Source organism: Bos indicus x Bos taurus, chromosome 21 (assembly GCF_003369695.1).
Source record: "Bos indicus x Bos taurus breed Angus x Brahman F1 hybrid chromosome 21, Bos_hybrid_MaternalHap_v2.0, whole genome shotgun sequence".
Lineage (NCBI taxonomy): Eukaryota > Metazoa > Chordata > Mammalia > Artiodactyla > Bovidae > Bos > Bos indicus x Bos taurus.
The window spans coordinates 30,361,969-30,384,282 of record NC_040096.1 but is presented as its reverse complement, the minus strand read 5'-3'; the positions used below and the strand labels follow the sequence as shown (position 1 = coordinate 30,384,282).

At 51.8% G+C, this 22,314-nt stretch overlaps 1 protein-coding gene across 2 annotated transcripts in view; it reads right to left on the bottom strand.

Moving 5' to 3' along the window:
* Positions 1-22,314, bottom strand: part of ADAMTS7 (ADAM metallopeptidase with thrombospondin type 1 motif 7) — a 62,393-nt gene that overhangs the window by 39,134 nt on the left and 945 nt on the right. Inside the window, exons 2-8 of one of the 2 annotated variants that reach the window (XM_027521825.1) lie at positions 13,445-13,800; positions 11,182-11,347; positions 9,874-10,070; positions 4,471-4,554; positions 4,007-4,131; positions 2,518-2,667; positions 1,248-1,391 (exon numbers count right to left, since the gene is read on the bottom strand). In XM_027521825.1, the coding sequence (XP_027377626.1) occupies positions 1,248-1,391; positions 2,518-2,667; positions 4,007-4,131; positions 4,471-4,554; positions 9,874-10,070; positions 11,182-11,347; positions 13,445-13,800 (1,222 nt within the window). The remainder of the gene's footprint in view (positions 1-1,247; positions 1,392-2,517; positions 2,668-4,006; positions 4,132-4,470; positions 4,555-9,873; positions 10,071-11,181; positions 11,348-13,444; positions 13,801-22,314) is intronic. The other variant, XM_027521826.1, reaches the window with a different exon arrangement.

Here is a 22,314-nt window from a genome sequence, read left to right as displayed (position 1 = left end):
TGCTCAGCCACAAAAGGCATGAAATTTTGCCATTTGCAACAACACGGATTTTATGCTTAGAGAAATGTCAGACTGAGAAAGACAAATACTGTATGATATTACTCACATATGGAATCTAAAAAATAAAACAAATAATGATTACAACAAAAAAAGAATCGGATGAGAGAATAAACTAGTGGTTACCAGTGAGAAGAGGGAAGGGAGGAGGGGCAAGTTAGGGACAGGGGATTAAGAAGTACAAGCTACGATGCATAAAATTACAAGGATATATTGTGCGTGTGCATGCACGCTAAGGTGCTTCCAGTTGTGTCCAGCTCTTTGTGACCCTCTGGATTGTAGCCCACCAGGCTCCTCAGTCTATGGGATTCTCCAGGCAAGAATACTGGAGTGGGCTGCCATGCCCTCCAGGATATATAGTACAGCATAGGAAATACAGCCAACATTTTATAACTATAAATGGAATATAACCTTTAAAAATGGTGAATCACTGTTGTACATCTGAAAATATATAATATGGCACATCAACTATATCTCAATTAAAAAAAAACTTGCACTAATCATTTAAATGTTTTAATTTGTCTTTACTTAGAACATTAAATAGTAAAATTTGAAATACCATAGCAAATTAAGAGAACACAATAGAAAGGTAAAGCCATTAATTTCAGCGCCTTCAAGGGCACTTTCTTTCCCGCTTTTCACTGGCCCCCACCAGCCACACGGCCAGCTCTGCGCCTCCTCCACCTTCCTTTTCTGTCCTGCTTTGGCTCCTGTAGCCTCACTTATGGAGAAGGCAATGGCACCCCACTCCAGTACTCTTGCCTGGAAAATCCCATGGATGGAGGAGCTTGGTAGGCTGCAGTCCATGGGGTCGCCAAGAGTCGGACACGACTGAGCGACTTCACTTTCACGCACTGGAGAAGGAAATGGCAACCCACTCCAGTGTTCTTGCCTGGAGAATCCCAGGGACAGGGGAGCCCAGTAGGCTGCCGTCTATGGGGTCGCACAGAGTTGGACACGACTGAAGGGACTTAGCAGCAGCAGCAGCCTCACTTAATATCCTGCAGTGCTCTGAAAACCACCCCACGCTCCTCGCGTCCTAATGCCTTTACCAATGCCTCCTGTACCAGGAGCACCCCACTCCTCTCCCCGCTATACTTCTATGGGCTCCGGCGCATCCTTCAAGGTGCTGCCCCGGCAGACCTAGACCTGAGCGGCTCGGAAGAGGCCCGGGGCTGGGAGGGACTTACTCGAGGAACCTGGTGATGTACTCGTGGCTGCAGCGGGACCAGGTGAGAGGCGCAGCGTCGTACAGGAGCTGTGGAGACATGATGAAAGGCCGTTTCCCAACGGGCTCACAGTCATTGCCGCTTCCGTCATGCTGAATGCCAAAACTGTGTGAGAGCACAGGCCCCAGGGGCGGGTGAGCCGGCGGGAAGCCCGCCAGCCCACTCCCTCCCTCAGGGGTCTTCGAGGTGCCGGGTACTGGCTCTGCCACCAAACCACCGTGTGGCTGGGGGAAAGTCACACCCCATCTCTGAGCCTCCGTTTCCTTAAGGTAAAACGTGAGTGTGACAACCAGCTGCCCGGGGCCCTCCAGCAGCTGATCCTGAACTGAACACCAGGGACCACAGAGCAGCCCAGCGCCTGCACTGAGCTGGCCAACAATGGCCGGCCAGGTGGCACCCAGGGGGCCCATGGTGGCCCCCGCAGCCTCACTGGCACCAAGAACTGTCTGACAGGGTTCCTCCCCACCCCAGGTCCTATCTCAAGGCTGTGCAGTGGAGTTAGGGAGTCCGAGCTGCCACGCCACAGGAAAGGTCTCGGAGACCATCCTTGGAAAGACACGAAAACAATTATGTGTGCTGAGTTCTTCCTATGTGCCAGGCATCACACTAAGCTCTTTTCAGAAACACTATCTCACTCAGTCCTCAGTGACGAGCCAACCCCTCTGACCAACAGCGCTCTCTGTGAGCCTGCCCTCGTGGGCTCCCAGACCATCTAAGATGCTGCCATACTCACAGCTAAACAGTCCAGGCACAGATGGCTGAGGGCAGGGGCCATGCTTAGGCACAACAGCCTTACACAGAAGTGTCCAACAGAAGGAGCCTTTCACATCCCTGAATCCAACTCCCTCAACCAACAGGGAGCATACAGAGGCCCAGAGAGGGCAGGGAGCTTGCCTAGGGTCACAGAGTATTTAGGAATGCGGTGGGAGGTGGCAGGGACCAAGAGTCAAAGATGCAAGCGCTGAGGGCAACAGGGAGGGACAAAGACCCATGGTGACTTTCCGGCCCGTCTCAATCCCACTTAAGGCTTAGTCCTCTCCTGTGTAACAGGGAAGCAGCCTGGCTGCGGGGTGGGGACAGGGCAAGGACAGAATGTGGCTAGGTTGGGCTCGTTCCTCAAGACAGGGCTCCCTTCCCTGGGACTGCATGGGCCATCAGCCTGGCTGGCTGGTGCCTCCAGGTTGGGAGGTGAGGCTGGGTTCTTAGTGTGGCAGTGGGGGTGGCCGGGTACCTGTGCCCGAGCTCGTGGGCCACGGTGAAGGCCAAGGGCAGGCCCGTGTCCTCGTTGATGTTGCAGCTGCGATGTGGCTGGCACATGCCCGCCACGTGGGACAGGCCCAGGGTCTCGCAGGGCTGGTTCATGGCCGCACACAGGTCCTTCCTGCACATGCAGAGAGGGGGGGGGGCCCTCAGACTGACCTGGCCTGGAGCCAGGCCCTCCCAAGCTGAGGGGGCCAGAGAAGGACCCCTGCTGACTCTGAGGGAGGGCAGGAGCAAGAAGGATGCTCCTCCCATCACTCTCAGACCAGCCCAGGAGCCTTCGGGGAAGCAGTGACCCTTATGCACACAAGACACCTCTCTGGGCCTGGGGAGCAGACCCATGCACAGACAATTTGGGTTACTACCCCAGTGAGAAGCTGCTGGAGCTCAGCAAAGGGAAATATTAATAACTCCACCTCAAGTTCAAAAATACTGCCTCTGAACTGATTGGGAGTTGTCAGAGTTGGGGTCATGTTGGAGTGGGGAAGTATGGCAGTAAGATTTTCTGGTTATAAAAGAGCAGCACAAGAGATCCTTCTAATGGAACCATTCCATATCTAGACTGGGCAATGGATACAGAAATTACACGTGTGATAAAATTGCAGAAGACTAAATACACACACAAATAAGTGTATGTAAAATTAGTGAAACCTGAGTATGGTCTGTGGATCATATCAGTGTCAATTTTCTGCTTGGGATATAACTACAGTTATGCCAGATGTTGGGGGCTTTCTTGGTGGCTCAGATGGTAAAGAATCTGCCTGCAATGCAGGAGTGAAAGTGTTAGTCACTCAGTCGTGTCCAGTGCTTTGCGACCCCATGGACTATAGCCTGCCAGGCTCCGCTGTCCGTGGAATTCTCCAGGCAAGAATACTGGAGTGGGTTGCCATTTCCTTCTCCAGGGGATCATCCCAACCCAGGGATCGAACCTGGGTCTCCCGCACTGCAGGCAGATTCTTTACCACCTAAGCCACCAGGGGAGAGCCAGGTTCAACCCCTGAGTCAGGAAGGTCCCATGGAGAAGACAATGGCTATCCATTCCAGTATTCTTGCCTAGAGAATTCCACGGACAGAGGAGCTTGACAGGCTACAGTCCATGGAGTCGCCAAGAGCTGGACACAACTGAGGGACTAACACTTTCATTTTCACACCAGATGTTACCACTGTGGGAAACTGGATGAAGTGTAGATGGTACCTCCCTGTATTATTTCTGACAACTGCATGAGAATTCACAATGAACAGCTCACAATGAATATTTACAGTAAAAAGCTCTCCCCAAGTGCTGTTGAAATCCTGTCTTGGATCAAAGGTGTGGAAACCCTCCTCCAGATGAGGCTCCTGAGAGCAGGGCCATGTCTGCCCCACTCCTGGGGCTTCTCCCCAAGGGTCAGGTGGCACCTCCCTCCCATGCAGGCTCTCCCAGCTGCACCCCAGGCCCCTCCCCTCCCAGCTGCCAGTACCTGGTGAGCAGAATGGCCGTGTCGTGGTGCAGCGGGTGGGCATCCCCCTTCATGTTGATGCTTTTCTGCCACTTGCAGAAGCTCCTCAGAGTGTTGTCTGCGTGGTGAGAGATCTTCAGGTCCTCCTGCAGGCAGAGAGCACAGCCACTGAAGCCTCCCCCAGAGCTCTGAAGGGTCAGGCCAAATTCTCCTCCACAGGAAGGCAGGGGACAGAGGCCCAGAGGTGGCAGCGGGCAGACCTGTGGGTCCCAGGCCAGTCTCTGGTCTGACCACCCCTCCCAGAGGCACCTGCCAGAGGGACCTAAGAGAGGGTCAGCCAGGGGTGGGGGTGACAGATGACACTGCTTGGGCCAAGGAGGCCCTGGCTGTGCCCTTCCACACAAGGCGGCTCGGGTGAGTGGCAGGAGGACTCTGGCAGGCGATGCCCATCCCAGGGGGCAGTGTAAGGTCACGTGACTTCCCACCTCCTCATCTTCCAGCAGGATCAGGCGCACGATGGTGATGTGGATGGGATTCCCGATGCTGGGGTCATGAAACAGACCGGCCACCTACCCAAGAAATAAGGGTCAGGCTGTCACCTCAGATATACAACACAGGCAGCCTCTGCTCACCTCCAACCCACCTGGAGGGATGCACACCCACGTTCATACACAGGGGAGCTCACACCGTGCGTGCATCCCATACATGCAAGTACTCACACCTGAACACACACTCCCCCAGCCCAGCATCGGCAGAACCTGGAGGGGACGAGAGGACCTCCCAGGCTCTGGGGTCCCGAGCACCTGTTTGGAATCCTATTCCCCAGCTTGCACCTCCAGATGCTGGCTGGTTGGCCCATCTCAGGGCCCTCCTCTGTCCTGGGCTGGATCGGCCCTGCTGCCCCCTCTTGCCCTGGGGAGGCTGGGACCAGCATCCCAGGAGTGAGCCCTCTCATGAGGCAGGAACTGGGCACAGCCTGGGGAAGGGATGGAGGCAGGCAAGGCCCATCTTCCCTGGGGCTGACAGCCATAGGGCCAAGAGGGCAGGTGTGCAGGCCTCTCAGAGTCCCCCAGAGCTAACCCCACTCAGCCCCAAGGCAGAAGCCCATCCCCAAAGATGGACAGTGTGCCAAGGTGCAGGGAAGTGGCAGGTAAAGCTGTCTGTTCTTTTAAAGCTCCCTCAGGACAAGGAAGAAGCCAGCCCATGAGTGGAGACAGGGGTCAATTTCCCAGCAGGCAGAGATGTCAGGACATATCAGTTTTGAGTTGGCTTTTAGCAATTCCATAGAGAAAAATATATTCAAATAGGAATGGAGAATACATGTACTGTTAAGAGGGCACAAAAGCCCCTGATAAGGGGATGAATCATACTTTCAGAGCTCAAGGTCAGGAATGGTGAAGTCAGTGATATAATAATGTGCCTCCCTCACCTCCATGCACATGCTGGGTCCTGGGGGCCCCTCTGCACTTCCTTCCTCCCCCCTTCCTCCCCAACATCAACCAATTCTGCCTCCAAAATTTTGTCCTCTAGCCCATCTGCAGCCCTGCAGCCCAGCCATTTGTCTCTGAATGCAAACCCAATCACATTATGTCTTTGCTTAAAACCAGTGGGTCTTCACTGTCCACAGGTAAAGGGAAGGTCCTAAGCCTGGTACACAGGCCTGTGTGGTCGGTCCCTGTCCACTTCTATGGCCTCACTCTTCTCCTCAAACTCCCTCACTCCCTGGCTCTAACCACTCTGTCTGGCTTTCTCTCAAAATCCCAAGATCCTTCCTACACAGGGCCTTAGCAGATGCTGCGCCCTCAGCCTAGAACACCTTCCCAAGTTATCTTTTACCCTTTCTGCAGCTCTCACCCCTCCACCATGTCTTCTGAGAGCTTTTTCTCTACCCAACACTCCCAAACCACCATGAACTTGTCTTCTCTAGAACCCCCTCCATCACACACTCACATTTATCAGTTTTACTAACATCTCTCTCCCCTCCAGACCATAAGCTCCATGGGCTCCCTCTGATCTGCCCAGGTTCCTAGCACATTATGGACTCAAGAAACAGTTGCTGAATGAATGAATGAAGCTCGAGCGCTTGTTTTTTCCAATGCATTATCTCATTCAAAATAAAAATAAAAATGCAAACAGTCCCCTGGAGAAAATCAAATTAAAAGAAAAAAGTTTTCCTAGACAACATGCAGGACACGACTGAGCGACTTCACTTTCCCTTTTCACTTTCATGCATTGGAGAAGGAAATGGCAACCCACTCCAGTGTTCTTGCCTGGAGAATCCCAGGGACGGGGGAGCCTGGTGGGCTGCCGTCTATGGGGTCGCACAGAGTCGGACACGACTGAAGTGACTTAGCAGCAGCAGCAGACAACATGCAAGTGAGCTTGGCAGCAGACCCCAACAAAGAGGCTCCAAAGGATGAGAAGCCCCTGAGGGTCTGCTAAGACCTGTCCTAGCAACTAGCCCACCTTATGTCCTGAATTAGGGCTAGGACAGCTTCCTGCCACCACAAAGTCCCCCCACTGTCTAGAACATTTTTCACTGTCTCCCAAGAAGTACGGAGGTGAAACACGCTGGGAGGTACTGGAGGAAGGCAGGGTCATTAACTGTTGACTAAACCAACCTGTGAGTGTCTGTTTACAGCCTGAGGTCAGGGTGTACAGCCTGGGTTATCTCAACTAGATAAACTATACCCAGGAAAGTGAAAGTGAAGTTGCTCAGTCGTGTCCGACTCTTTGCAACCCCACGGACTGTAGCCTACCAGGCTCCTCCGTCCATGGGATTTTCCAGGCAAGAGTACTTGAGTGGGTTGCTGTTTCCTTCTCCAGGGGATCTTCCCAATCCAGGGATCAAACCCAGGTCTCCCGCATTGTAGGCAGACGCTTTACTGTCTGAGCCACCAGGGAAGTCCCCCTATTCTGGTGCAGGCCCAGAAAGCAAGCTGGGGTAGGCAGTGTTCATGAAAGTAAGATCTGGGGGTTACCAGTGACTACAAGCTCCCAGTGAGCTAACAGTATGACAAGAGCCACTCATTCAAAAAGGGCCCCTGACCTCAGAGGACATGAACAGAATTGGGGGTGCAAAAATGGGGGGACCTCTCTTGTTATGCTTGGAATAGACCTACCTGAGCTCCTGGACTCAGACCTGGGTCTGGCACACTGACAAACTGGTAACCTGTAGGAGGCCCTGGTAAAGAGGGTGAGGCTGTCCTGAAGGTGGCTGTGGGGCTGAAGAGCAGATCTTCAGTAGCCACAAGAGCAGCAGCTAACACTGACCGAGCCTAACACACATGGTCCTCGCACTGGGAGCATCGCGTGCCTTAGCTCACTTAATCTTCACACCTCTCAGGCAGGCATAAGTATCGCCATCTTACAGATGGAGCAACTGAGGCTCCAAGAGAGGCTAAATATGGGATCAGAAACCCAGATCTGACTGCATCAAATTTCTGCTCTTAAGTTTGGAAAGTGCTGCCTGCCTCCTCTCTGGTGGATGGATTCTAAATGTGTACAGCTTTGGAGGCAATGAGGAGTACTGCAGTAAAGTCTGTTACTTTTTTTTTTAACCCTGTGTTGCCAAACTTTCAAAAGTGCCATCTTTCTTCACAGAACATTTATTAGCATCTCTTGGAACAAGTACTCTCCAGAATATTCTTTGAGAAATGCTATAAGGCAGAGCTTCCCAAGCCTGGGATCTTATTCTTGTGCATCCATCACCATGTCCTTGGTACAGAGCTGACACTCAGCACTCATGTCAGCCTTACATGAACAAACATCTGCTCCAGAGGAAAAAAGGGATAAGTTCTCCTCACTCCCACCAACCTGTTCCCTCATCCTTCTAGCACACTCTGGACACCACAGCTATCCAGCTATCCCTCTCTGGGGCAGGCTAAGAGGCAGAGAGGACCGAGTGGGGCTTTGGAAGCAGATAACTCTGAGCTCCGGTCCCAACTCTGCCACTCACCAGTTCTGTGACCTTGAGAAGTTCCTTAGACTGCCTGATCCTTTGTTCCTCCAACTACAAAATGGGGCTGAGGCTTGGACGAGGCTCTGGGTGTGGAACACTGGCCAAGTAGCAGGTGTTCAGAAGCCTCAGCCCTAACATCCAGTCCAGCCCCCCTTGGAGGCTGGCTGCCTGCCATCCATGCCCCTATCATTTCCTGGAGTCTCCCTGTTGGGTATCCAGCACTGTTAGCCTCATAGGTGCCTCCACCCTGTCCAGACCAATGCTGGACTTGTCAGCTCACAAAAATTATGACACTGTCCAGAACATGTGACTGTGAAAGCCAGGCCCTCCCTCCTCCAGGGTGGGGCTCACAAGGTAAATGCCCGTGTCCTGTGGGCCTAGACAGGGAGGCAGGAAGGGGCCCTGCTCTGGGGTCAAATCCTTGATCCCTGGCACACAGGGGATGTCATGGGGGAGCCTGGAGGGCTTGATACCGTCCCACATGGAACACTCAGTAAAAGTGAGGCTGATGAACCCAGCCTTGATGACTCCAGCCAAGCTCCTAGGCCTCTTTCAGGCTGAGCATGCAAGGGGAGGATCTCGTGGCCTGGAAACCTGCTCTTGCCCCCCTACCCCACCCCACCCCAGCCAAGGAGCAAGGGCCCTGCTGTCCAGCAACAACCCCTCTGGAACCCTGGTGGCTAATGGCTTGTCTCCCTGGGCAGACAAGGCTAAATGGAGGCTTGGCTGGGCCTTAAGAGACCTCAGGTGCCAGGCAGAAGGCTATGGCCTTTATTCCATTAGGAGGAGGGAGCCAACATGGGTGGCCAAGTCGGGCAGGAACTGGCCCAGAGCTGAGCTTGCCAATGCAGACTCGAGCAGTGGGGGCATGATGGCCACAGACAGAGCCCCTTCCTTTCTCTGACCCTTGGCTTTATGGCTATACAAGAAGTGGCCAGACCTTAGATGACCCAGAGCATACACTTCCTTGAGTGTTTTGGGGGTGAAAGGCTGATATGGGGGAGGTCACAACACATGACACTGGCCACACCAGCTGCAGGGCACACACACCCGGCCTGCTCTCATTCACCCAGCCCAGAGGGAAAACCGTGCTGTTCAGTGGGTAGCCTGCTAAGAATGCCAAGGGCAAAGATCTCTTCTCCCCAGGGGCGCAGGAAGCAGCTTGGCTGCCTGAGGCCTCCCACCTGCACAATCTGGGGCAGCAGCTGGAAGGGGCTGGCTGGCACTAAAGGAGTGGGAATCACCAGCTTCGACCTGCCACAGTGCCCCAGGGAGGACTTGGGAGATTGGGGCTCCTGTCCAGGTCTGTCCTGGCCTAGCCTTGTGACCTGGGCAAGTCACTCACCCTCATGGGATCTAGTTATTTCGACTGTCCTATGGGATCAAGAGAAGTATGCCAACCCTGTTGTACCACCCAAGTGCTACCGTCATCCCCAGTTCACAGCGGAGAAAGCTGAGGCTAAGACAGGTAAGCTGAGGCTAAGACAGGTAATGTGGCCTGCCCAAGGTCACAGGTCCTTCTAACTCTAATGCCTGCTGATGGCTCAGGCAGGGGCTGGGCTGATTGGGCATTTCCACATCCCCAGTGACCAGCCCAGGTCCCAGCACAGGGTGGGGAGGTGCTTGTTTAGAGTGGTGTGGATGGGCCAGCCAGTCTACAGGCTCCTCCGGGCAGGCACAAGGTCGAGGTTGCTTCATCCCCCCCCCCCCCCACTCTGGTCCTAGCAGCGGGCAGAGGCTGCTGAGCCAGTGGGGTGCCATGACCTTCAGTGGTGTCTCACATCTGCCCAGGTTCTCTCCCAGTGACTCAGGAGCTGGAAGCCTGTACCAGGCATGGAGCCTGGGGTATATACCTTTGGGGTTCACCAACACCACCTCCTGGCAGCCCTCACCACCCCCCACCACACGCTGCCTGTGGCAGCCTCACCATGTTCATGATGGTCAGCACGTAGCTCTCGACATTCGGCTGTCCGTGGTACTCCACCATTTTGGCGTCGGCTACCACCAGGGTCTCCACCCACTTCTCTTTGCTGACCGAGCGCTGGTATCGATGCCTCAGCCGCTGACGCCGCCACTGTTGCCGCTGTTCCCAATGCTCCCGCTGGGGCTCCAGCTCTGGAAACTCTGTGGGCCCAGAAGGGGTGGGGGCTAGCTGCCAGGAGGTTGGCCCAGGACACGTCTCAAGGACCTCTCTCCAGTGAGCTCTCTCTGGGTAAGCGGGATCGGAGACAAGGGGCCTACTCCCAGTGTGACTCTGCCCCAGACCTGTGCTGTGTGGCCCTGACCTAGTCACTTCCCTTGTCTGACCCTGGGGCTGCCTGACAATAAAAAGATAAGCCTAGCAGCCTCAGAGGATGACTTCGATGGGGCTATGAACATGGTGAAGCACTGAGCCTGTTAGGCGAACTCCTGGGCCTGTATCTCTCTATGCTGATCCACCCCCACTGCGGGGTAAGTACCTCCCAGCACACACAGACCTCTCAACCTAACCCCCAGCCTGGGGAGGCTGGCCAAGACCCCAGCCAGCTGACCCCCCTGGAGATCTGCCCCACTGCCCCAGGCTCCCCACAAGATCAGAAGAGGAAGCACATCTATGAAGCTGGGGAAACTGAGGGCAAGAAGCAAGCCCCGGTGAATATCTGTCCCAGGAAATAGAGTCCGTAGCCGTGGGCAGCTTGTGAAGCTGGAGCATTCCATAGACCCCAGCAGTCTTTAGCAGGCAGCTCCTTACCTGGACTGGCCCAGCACAGACTGGCCACTCTGCAGAAGAGGTGCTGGGTGCCACACTCTAGGTCCCCAATAACAGAGGTCAGTTTTTCTGGGGTAAGACCAGAGTGGGGAGGGGAGGGAGGTTCCCGCCTAGTTGAACTGCTGAGGTTGTGTATGGCCCAGCCTTGACTGGACACTCAGGGAAGAATGGCTGCCACAGCTAGAGGTGTCACAGGCAGGGAGCAGGGAGGGGACACAGAGAGACTGAGCCCTGAGGTAGGGAGGTAGATGAGCTGGTGGTGAGAGGAGTCAGTCCAGGGGATGAGCTGGGGCAGGCCCAACAGGCAGAGGCCTCAGGCCCATCACACATAGAGGGCACAGGCTATGATGATGCGGCTGTTGGTTTGTCTGTGTCCCTTCAGTCCAAGAGGAGCTGGGCGTGGGGGTGTTAATAGAGGTTTCTAGAAAGGCCCCTCCATGTCCCAGACTCATCCCCTACCCCAGAGCTGATAGCAGAGAAACACACCTTTCACCCCACAGGTGCCTGGAGCCCTGGAGTCCCCCGGCTCCGTCCACTTCTCAGGGACTTGGCGCTTGTATACCACGTGGGGCTGGGCGTGGCCAGGCCGGGCGGGGACGCCATCCAGGGGCTCAATGAAGTAGTCCTCGTTGGAGAGCTGGAACACACCTTTCTGGGAAAGAAGCACCAGGGTCACACGGGGAGGACTGGCACTCGGCTGCCCTCCCCCACGCCCAGAGGCCTGTCCTGCCCAGCAGAGCCCATCAGGCCAACTGACCCCAGACACACCGTGCCTTCCTCCCTCTAGACCTCTGCTCACTTTGTACCCTCTGCTGGAACATCCCTCCCTACCGCCTTACCCAGCCAAAGGCTTCTAGGCTGAGCTCAGAAGCCATCAGCCCAGGAAGCTGCTCCATACACCCACCCCACCCCTTAGCCCATAAGTACAAAATAGGTCTGCATCCCCCACATTCCAAAGATGAGCAAGAATTACAATTAAAAACTTAACACCAAGGGGAAAAAAAGCTTTGGGTTAGTAATGTACAGCACAGTGCTATAGTTAATAACACTGTTTTGTGTTTTTGAAAGTTGCTAAGAAAGATAAAAAGTTCTCATCACAAGAAAAAAAACTATATGTACATAAATTTGTAAATAGACTTATTGTGATCATTTTACAAAATATTAATAAATAGGTGTCAAATTGTCTGAAACTAATATTTTGATAATATCTCAATAAAAAGAAATTTGATTACCAAAAGAAAAAAAAGAAAGGAAGGAAGAAATGGGTTTCCTTCCAAATCTAACAAGATGGCCATGGAGATACCCACTGCCACCAGGACACCCTCTTCCTTGGTCCCAGGATCTTCCAGAGAAGGGAAATTGAAAGGGGTGTCTCGGGGATGTTTGCTGGCATTCAGAGAGGCCAGAGGAAGGAGGGGCCTTGGGAAGTATCTTTGAGCAATCCACCACCTACTAGGGAAGCTCAGGACTCCAACATGGGAGATTTTTTCCTCCCTCAGACCCCTCCTCATTGGCTCCAAGTCAGCCAGTTGGGTCACTCAGGGCAGAGAACCTGGAGTGCTGGATCGTGTATCATTAGCTCTAGGGGCTGGAGGCCTGCGTTGACTCCACCACTGGATAACTGAGTGACCTTGGGCAGGTTACTCTCTGAGCCTGTTCCCTCATCTGTAAAGTGGGAACAATGCCCATATGTGTACTTGTCGCTCAGGCGCAACAAAATTAATTTAACTATATGAAAAGGGAGAAGTACAGGCTCCTGTAAATGAGACTTTCCCAGGCAGCTGGGCTCTCAAAGGCCCAGATACCCTAGAGCAGGGGTCCCCACCCTCCAGGATCTTATGCCTGATGATCTGAGGTGGAGCTGATGTAATAATAATAATAATAGAAATAAAGTGCACAATAAATGTAATGTTCTTGAATCATCCCGAAACTACCCCCTACCCCCAGTCTGTGGAAAAACTGTCTTCCATGAAACCCTTCCCTGGTGCCAAAAAGATTGGGGACCAACGGCCCTAGAGCCTGTGAGGTGGGCTATATGTCATGAGCCCGTGCCCTGCCACAGCTATGGCTTTTCCTGAGCAATCTGAGCTGAGGCTCCCTGCAGGGAGTAGTGGATGGCTGAGAATGTGCCCCCATCCCCCCACCCACCCCCACTCCTCCCACACCCGACCCTCCAGAGCTGGGAGCAAAAGGAGCCCTATGCTGCCTGGAGAGGAGCTGCTCTCAAGCAGAGGGAGGCAATTAGGGCTGCACGTGGCTGCCAGCATTACCTCAACTCAGAAAAACCTGGAGGCTAAAGCCTGCTCTCCAGGGAAGCGGGGTGGGGGCGGGGGTTGCGCGATCAAAGTCATAACTGGTACTCCCTGAAGATGAGGGACTCATCTGCTTTCTGAGTTACTTAGTCCACACACACCACAAACAAAAAGCTGTTTTCAAAGTCTGGAGTGACAGCTTCAACACTATCTGAGAAATTGTCAGAAATGCAAGTTCCCCACCCCCTCCCCCCATTTACCCTATGGGGCATCAGGTTTTCCACTAGGCCTCGGTGACTCTGGTTCGCTTTAAAGTTTGAGAACCGCTGCCCTAGAGAACAAAGAGGCCTGAGCTTGTCCACCCCATTTTACAGGTGCTAATACTGAGGCTGGAGGGGGGAACTCCAACGGGCCAAAATCAGCAGACAAGTCCTCGCCCAGGCAGGGGATGAGGATGGGGTGGGCCCACGTCCCGCCAGCTCACCCGGCGCACTCACCAGGCCGTCGCAGGCGCTGATGGCCGCCAGGCCGCCCTCGAGCTCGGGGTCCTGCACCTCACCTAGCAGGTGGCAGGCGGGGGCGCGGGCCCGGATGTGCGCGCGGCCCAGGCCGCCCCGCCGCCGCGTCTCGCTCACGAAGCCGGGCGCCAGCAGGTGTGGGTTGGCGGTCAAGTTGAAACGCAGCTCGCGGCCGCGGTACTGCAGCTCGTAGAAGGTGGGCGCGCTGGGGCGGGCGGACAAGTCCCTCTTGCGCAGCGCGCGCGGCCACAGCTCGTAGGACAGGAAGGAGCCCCCCGAATCCACACGCACCGGGTGCACAATGTCCAGCGCCGCCCGGCCATCAGCGGCGTGCCCTGCAGGGAGAAGAGCCGAGACGGAGTGGGCAGCGGCCGAGGGGGCGCTGAGGTGCGAGTGCCGGGATTCAAACACCCACCACCTGTGCTGTTTCACCGCTCCGTGCCTCGCAGTCTCCACCCAGGTGATCGCAATAACCTCTTCACAAGTCTCCCTGCTTCCGTTAGTGACCATCTCGGGTCCCTCTCCCCCAGTATGATTAGCTTTCCACGTGGTAGTCCTAGGGACTCGTTCCAGAGCTGTCAGATCCATAGCCTTTCTCTGCTCAAAACCCTGCAGTGGCTCCCAGCTCACACACAGCAGCAAACTGTTCTAGCGATGGCCAGGGACGACCGATCTCATCTCAGCTACACCTCCCGAATTCCCTCCATTCGGCCACTGGTCTCCTTGCTGCCCCTGCCTCCGGATTTTGCTTTCTTGTTCCCTCCACCTGAACACGCTTCCCTGTTTCCCACATGACAATAAAGCACTCACTTCCTTCAGGTCCTTCCCCAAAGCTTACTCACTTCTTTTTAAAATTGCAACTCCCCGCCTCTCCCTATCCCCGCTTCCCTGCTTTATTTTTCCCCATAGCACGTCTCACATACTGTATCACTTAACATCTGCATTCTTTTTTCTATTTTTCTTTCTCCATCTCCTCCCAGTGTGAACTCTGAGAGGGCAAGAATCTTTAGTCTTTGTTGAAGATTTTAAGTGTTCAAGAATGTCTGGAAACTAGTAGTTTCTCAGTAAGTATTTGTGTAAAATCTGTAGAAAGGGGATCGTAACTTGCACTTTGGGGGCTGAAGATTAAATGAACTGATCTACTCCACATATAGCAGCGCCTGGCCCACTGAATACGATGAATACGACTGAATATGATGGCAATTATGATTATTAGATTATTATTAGCCTGATGGATTTTTTAAAGTGCCTGATGGTTCTTCTGCACACATCTCCAGGCCTCCTGAGATGGGGAGTCAGAGAAGGACCACCCAGGTAGGGCTCCCTGGCCCCTCATCACTACCATTTCAACCAAGCAGCTCTAGTTTATTTCTTTCACATTTGAGAGTTAAATGAAAAGATTCCAGGGCTGGAAAAATTTGTAGAATCCTCTCCTAGTCATTCTGTCTGCTTGATTTCCCAGTAAGTCTTATACTTAACCTTTTTCTGCCATGGACTCCTCAAAAAATGTTTTTAAGTGTGTAAGATTAAATGTATAGGAATACCAAGGAAATTCATTATACTGAATTAAAGCTGTCAAAATAATTTAAAAAGTAGATGTGAAATCATGTGTTCCTTTCCTAATGCATTAAACAAGATCCAAAGGCAAGTTTAATAACTATGATGATTTCAAAGTAGTGAAGAGCATCAGCCTTATTTCAAGATACCTGCAACTGTGTTGAGATTTTAAAAAAAGAAGAAAAAGTTTTTTTTCTTGTCCCTCTTGGTAGCTTACATGTCTCCTGAGAAACCTGTATGCAGGTCAAGAAGCAACAGTTAGAACCAGATATGGAATAGGGGTCTGGTTCAAACTCGAGAACGGAGTACATCAACACTGTATATTGTTACTCTATTTATTTAATGTCTAGGCAGAGTACATCATGCAAAATGCTGGGCTCGGTGAATCACAAGCTGGAATCAAGATTGTCAGGAGAAACAACAACCTCTGATATGCAGATGATACTACTCTAATGGCAGAAAGTGAAGAGGAACTAAAGAGCCTTTTGATGAGGGTGAAAGAGGAGAGTGAAAGAGCTGGCTTGAAACTCAACACTCAAAAAACTAAGATCATGGCATCTGGTCCCATCACTATATGGCAGAAAAGTGGAAACAGTGACAGATTTTCTCTTCTTGGGCTCCAAAATCACTGTGGACTGCAGGTGGTGACAGCAGTCATGAAATTAAAGGATGCTTGCTCCTTGGAAGAAAAGCCATGACAAACCTAGATAGTGTGTTAAAAAGCAGAGACATCACTTCGTCCATTTAGTCAAAGCTATGGTTTTTCAGTAGTTATATACAGATATGAGAGTTGGATCCTAAAGAAGGCTAAGCATTGAAGAATTGATACTTTCAAGTTGTGGTGCTGGAGAAGACTTGACAGTCCCTTGGACAGCAAAGAGATCAAACCAATCAATCCTAAAGGAAATCAACTAGGAATATTCACTAGAAGGACTGATGCTGAAGCTGAAGCTCCAATACTTTGGCCACTTGATGTGAAGTGCCAACTCACTGAAAAGACTCTGATGCTAGGAAAGATTAAAGGCAAAAGCAGAAGGGGGAGGCAGAGGATGAGATAGTCAGGTAGCATCATTGACTCAATGACCATGAATTTGAGGAAACTCCAGGAGATAGTGAAGGACAGGGAAGACTGGCATGCTACAGTCCATGGGGTCACAAAGAGTTGGACATGACTTAGCAACTGAACAACAATTGGTAGCTAAATCAGAGATGCTGCTAATACTATTGTGATTTGTTGCTAATATTTGTAATGGAAGGAAATACTGAATTTCACTTCAAGGTTAGAAAAATTAAAGATGTAATATAGTCCCATCCAAGTTCATGGATCCTCTGAATTCTACCCAGGTCCCTGTGGCTATGGATTCTAAGTTAGGACACCTGCAGGAGAGTCTCCAGATTGCTCCTGGAGAAAGCAGAGAGACATTCAGAGAGGTGCAGAGACTAGCCTAAAGGCACACAGAAAGAGTAATAAAGTCTCCCAAATGGTTTCAACCTCCCAGTAACGTCCTTCTTCATTCTCAGAGGTCTGTCTCTTGCTGGGTCTCAGTTTCTCCATTGCTAACATAAAAGCTATGACCACCCTAGACAGCATGTTAAAAAGCAGAGACATCACTTTGCCAACAAAGCCCGTCTAGTCAAAGCTATGGTTTTTCCAGTAGTCATGTATGGATGTCAGAGTTGGACTATAAAGAAAGCTGAGTGCTGAAGAATTGATATTTTTGAACTGTGGTGTTGGAGAAGACTTGAGAGTCCCTTGGACTGAAAGGAGATCAAACCAGTCAATCCTAAAAGAAATCAGTTCCGAATATTCATTGAAAGGACTGATGCTGAAACTGAAGCTCCAATACTTTGGCCACTTGATGCGAAGAACTGACCCATTGGAAAAGACCCTGATGCTGGGAAAGATTGAAGGCAGGAGGAGAAAGGGGCAACAGAGGATAAGGTGGTTGGATGGCATCATCGACTCAATGGACATGAGTTTGAGCAAGCTCCAGGAGTTGGTGATGGACAGGGAAGCCTGGTGTGCTGCAGTCCATGGGGTCACAAAGAGTCAGACACGACCAAGTGAACATGAATTGGACTCGATCAAAGTTTTCCAACTATTTTGACCACTAGACCTAGTCTTCAAAAGAAATCTCACGTGGACACACACACAAAGAAGAGCAGCACTGCTGGGAGTGGGCAGCAACCCCAGGGCTCACGCTCTTGTTCTCTCTTTTCCTTCTCCACAGTTCCCAGGCCCTAAGGTGCAGGTAGGAAACTGGCCCATCTGAGGTTTGTCCCAGCCTCTGGTCCTGCCTAGCTCTGGGGCTTGTCCTGGCTTTATGCCCAGCTCTTGGGATCCTGGCTGCTCAAGACAAAGACTTCTCAAGGCCACAAGAATGCCTGAGTGCCCTGCAGCTGTCCTACAGAGCTCTCTGTGTGGCTGCTGCTGGGGTGGGAAAAGAAGCCAAGTCCAGCCTGAAGCTCCCTCCAGGCCAGGCTGCAAAAACTCAACTCACCCTCCAATCTGTCTCCTGCCAAACCACTTGAAGAGTGCGCTGCATGGTGTGGCCCCCCGCACCCCCGCTGAGGACATCCCTCACTGCCCACAACTGCCCCAGTGGGCCAGCCATTAGGGCAGTCCTCTAAGAGCATTCTCCAAGAGGCAGGACACAGGGTGGGCTGGAGTGACTTGTTCAGTGACTTTAGGCAAATTTTCCTTGTCTCTGAGTTTCAGGAGGGCACAAGTGCAAGGATTTTCCAGACTTCTCGGATGAGAATTTGTTAAAAACAAGTTCTCAGGCCCTGTCCCAGACCCACTGAATCAGCATGTCCAGGAAATGGGACTGGGAAGCTGTGTTTTTACCAAAAGCCTCAAGGGATTGTGGTCATCAGGGAAGTTAGGAAATTCCTTACTGGACATAAACCTGGCTGAACATCAGCAGTACCTGGAAAACTCTGAAAAACTGTAGCTGCCCAGGACCCAGCCCAGATATTCTGATTCCTTAGATCCAGGGCTCTGAGGCCCCAGAATCTGCAGTTTTCCAAACCTTCTGGGGATTCTGAAGTAACCATTTCAAGGCTGGCATTTGGAAGCCATTGGGCTGGATAGTTGAAGGAGACTTCTTGCTCTCTCATCCTCATAAGGGCATTTGGGAGGCCAACTCCACAACCATAGCCTGCAGACTTGTTTTTTTTTCGTTTGTCAGTGTATTGATTAGGGGCAGGTAGTGGTTTGTTGGACTGGCAAAAATGTTGAACAGTATTTAATCAGTTGCCAGTGTTTTTTGTAAAAAAGAAAAAAAATCACATAATTTTGTACAAAAGTCTCAATTTTCAGCTTAAAGTCTTATCGTCCATCCATGTCAGGCCTAAATTCACACTTGTCAGAAGTGGCCCATTAGAGAGGGCCTGTGCTTTCCCATCTGCCTCAGTCTCCACCACTTCCTATGTGTTCTCAGCACTGTCGCTAAATATAGGTTGCCCTCAGCTTCACACTTGTGCTGTCTTTCATTCAGTAAAGAGCTGAATCTCTAACAACAATGGGAAAACAAGGGCTGGGCCAAGAGGCCCTATGATTCAAGAAAAATGTCTTCCCATCAGCCTCGTTACGTTACCTGTCTGGCCCATGGCGTTTGGTGTTGTGAGGGAGAGCTAAGTGCCCTAACATCCAGGAAAAAGTACAAGACACCATCCTAGCCCTGAGAATAAATGGGTGCAGGGCACTCATGATCCTTAGCCCTGGCACAGCGCTGGGAAAGTCCAAGAGAGGGCAGGGGACAGCCCAGAGATGTACGGGGATGAAGAAGAGCTTTGTCAGAGGGGCGCATGTGACATGTCCCCTTGACATATGGGTACATATTTAAGCATGAGGATGAGGACAGCTTGGTGGTGGGCATCATGTGATAGACCACCAGAGAAATAGGAAGAAGTCAGGTGAGGGGAACAAGCAATAAAAAGCTTGACCCAGGCACGTGTTTTGTAGAATAAGAGACAATGGAGTTAGAAAATAATGCAAAAGTGTGAGCATTGAACACAGGTAGACCTGGGTTCAGGTGCCAACTTGGCTACTTAATAGTTGTGTGGCCTGGACAGTCACTTCATCTTACTGAGCCTCAGTTTCCTCATCTGCTCAGAGTATCCAAGTCAGAAAATTTAAGGAGGGTCATGGAGCAAATAGATGGAGAATAAGAAAACAGTTATACTCCAAGGTTTTATTTTAAATGAATATTAAAAGCAGTTCCCAGGGCATGAACCATCACAGTCAAGGCTGCTAAAGACAAGCTGAAGGTGTGGGGTGCTGATGCCAATTAGCCCAGAAGTGCTCAGTGTACCAGAAAAATGGAAGCTACATGGCACACCTCTAGGCAACGGCAGTGTCCTCAACCGTATGTGGGTGGGAGAGGGCACTGTGTATAAGGCTGGGGAATCAGATCCCCTGGGGAGAGATGGCCCCGAGAGTTCAACAGTGTCCCTGCGGAGGGATCCATGAACCTGGGGGTATGCAGTCCTGTTGAGAACCCTTGCGCTAGACCTTGGGAAATTATTGCAAGATAGAAATTCAAGTGAGTTATAAAGAAGCATCCTCTTAAGTTCAAAAATGTGGCGGGGCTAAGCAGAAATATGCTGCAGGCAAAAAGCATTAGAAGTAATGTGCTCTATAGTCAGAGCACCTGGGTCTGCATCACAACTTTGCCATCAAAAGCTGTGAGGCCATGGGTAAACTAACCACACAGTCTCAGTTCCTCCATCTGTAATATGGGCATGATAATAATTATACCTTAGGTTGTGTGAGAATTCAGTGCGTCAATACATAAGCGCTTAGTTCAATAGATAATAACACAAAGCAAATGTGACTAAGTTATGACCGAAAATTAGCAAGAGAAGTTCTCAAGTATACTTAGCTATGTCTTTAAAAACTTCTTTTGCTTAATGACTTAATATTTTAATAAGAAATGTAAAAATATTAGTACTTACAGGATGTTACCATTTTTACTGCAATAATTTTCATTTTCTTGCTTTATTCTGCATTCATTAGTCAATTTGTCAATTAGTCAATGCATTCTGCATTCAATAGTCAATTTGTGTTGTTTTGCCATTAAAATATTTTTAGATGAGGGGAGTAAGTTAAAAAATAAACAACTCTTTCAGTGTCTCTGAGAGCTGATGGCTGGTCGAGATCATGGTGGTGGAAACTCCCACCACCCAGTGCTAGCAAAGGGTAATTGCAGGTTCCAGTCCGGTCTGTGGGTGCATCAGAGCTGAGCCAGCAGTGCCAAAGCTACTGCAGATGGGAGCAGGGACTGCCAGTGGTTCATGGCTGAGTCTGTCCTGCCAGGAAGGTTACTCGGTTGTGATTGGAGTGAGTTCCTGCCACAACGGGTGTTGAATACTTTGACTATCGCTGCTAGGTGACAGAACTGTCACCCTGGAACTTCTACCAGAGAAATGCCAACATGGTGTTTACCCTCACCTCCTTATCGAGTACCTGAGTTACAGTCCAGCTCTTCAAATGACCCATAGCTCATGACAAAGAGAAAAAATAACCAGGGTGTGTGTGACACATGCCCCCCCCCCACTCCAGTCCGTCTGCACTTGCCTGCATGCACGTGTGTGCATGCACACGCACACAGAGCTCACATGTGTGAAACAGTGTTTTGGTGGGTCCCTGCGCCAGTCCCAGCAATCCCAAGTCCCTTGGTTTGTTACATTTTTCTAAAAGTGAGCCCAAGATGTTTTCTTTGGCCTCTAACTGGGTCGCATTCAGTGGGCAGAGCACCTGGTCTAGGTTCCCCAGGCAGGTCTGAAGAAAATGACAAAGAGCTCAGCAGCCTCCGTGTCAGGGATCCCAAGTGGGAGAGACTGGGGAGGACCTCATGTGACATATCTATAGGGACACTGGAGACAGACACTCACCTGAAGGGGGACCCAGATTAGATAGGAGGGGCGCTTGCCTTTCCTCCACCCCAAATGGCAGGTCCAAGTTTCAGGACACACCAAGGACTCCCTAATCTTATTGGGTCTACCTGGCAGACTCATAAAAACCACGGCCACCACGTGGCAGTTTCTCTGTTCTGTGCGAAGCAAACACATTCACCATCTCGCTGAATTCTCATAACAACCCTTGGAGGTAGATACCATTATCCCAGTTTAACAACATGGGCAAGCTCATACATGTGTCTGGCTTGCAGTAGGAGACCCTGACCACAGGCACTCCCCGGCCCCCGACACACACATAACCTTTCTCCCACAGCTGCCAGGGAGCCTGGACCCAAGTTCAGGCTTCAGGGGCAATTCCTTGGGGCGAATACTTTCCTGCTCCCATCACCTGGTTCACCCTCATCGGTCCCCAGCTCCGGGGCAGTGGGAAAACACAGGCTTCACCCAGGTAGCCCAGGAGTCTAACCTCGCAGGTCACTCCCCTCTCTGAATCTGTCCTCTCATTTATAAAAGAACTTTCCATCACACACCTTGCAGGGTTGTTGTGGAGCTGATGAGAAATAAGAAGTAGGGATGCTGGCACATGGTAGGTCTCATTAAATATTTGCTCTGTCCCCTACACATTGTTGCTAGACGGGGAGCTTCCTCCCTAAAACACTGCTCCCCTCAACGGCTTTCATCAGCTGCACCCCTCAACGGTTCCTTGAACCTCTAAGATCTGGCTTAAATGCTCCCTACATTCCGGCCCATATGCTTTTCCAGCCTCACAACCACAATCCCTCTGCTGAGGAGGGAGGTCTCCCCGAAACCCAGCTCGAAGCCCTAATCTAGCCACCCCACCCCGACCCGCTCCACCAAGCCCGGTTGGGCTGCACCCATCCGCACCCACACATCCCCCCACCTCCCCACTCCCCCTTCCAGCCCATCTAAAGTTCATCCATCACACACACACCCTTCCAGGCCATCTAAAGTTCACCCAACACACACACACACACACACACACACACACACACCCCCTTCCAGCCCATCTAAAGTTCACCCATCCTTTCAGTCCCTCCAAGCTCGGGCCCCTCTCCTACAAAGCCTTCTTCCCGACTGCCTCGCCTCAACAGTGCTTCCCACTATTCTACCCGCGCCCAAGAGACCAGGAGCTTCCAGAGCGCAAGGCCAGGGGGTCCTCTACACCCTCCGATCCTAAATTCCCAGGCCGGACGCTCCAGGAGCTCCGTGGCCCGGCGGACCGGGACGGAGCATGATTCTGGACGCGGGCCAGAAGCTCGTCGGAGGCCAGCCGGGCGGGGCTGGGCGGGGAGAGCCAAGCCCAGGGCCGGGGAAAGAAGCTCCTTCTCCGCGCTGCTCTCCCGGCGCCT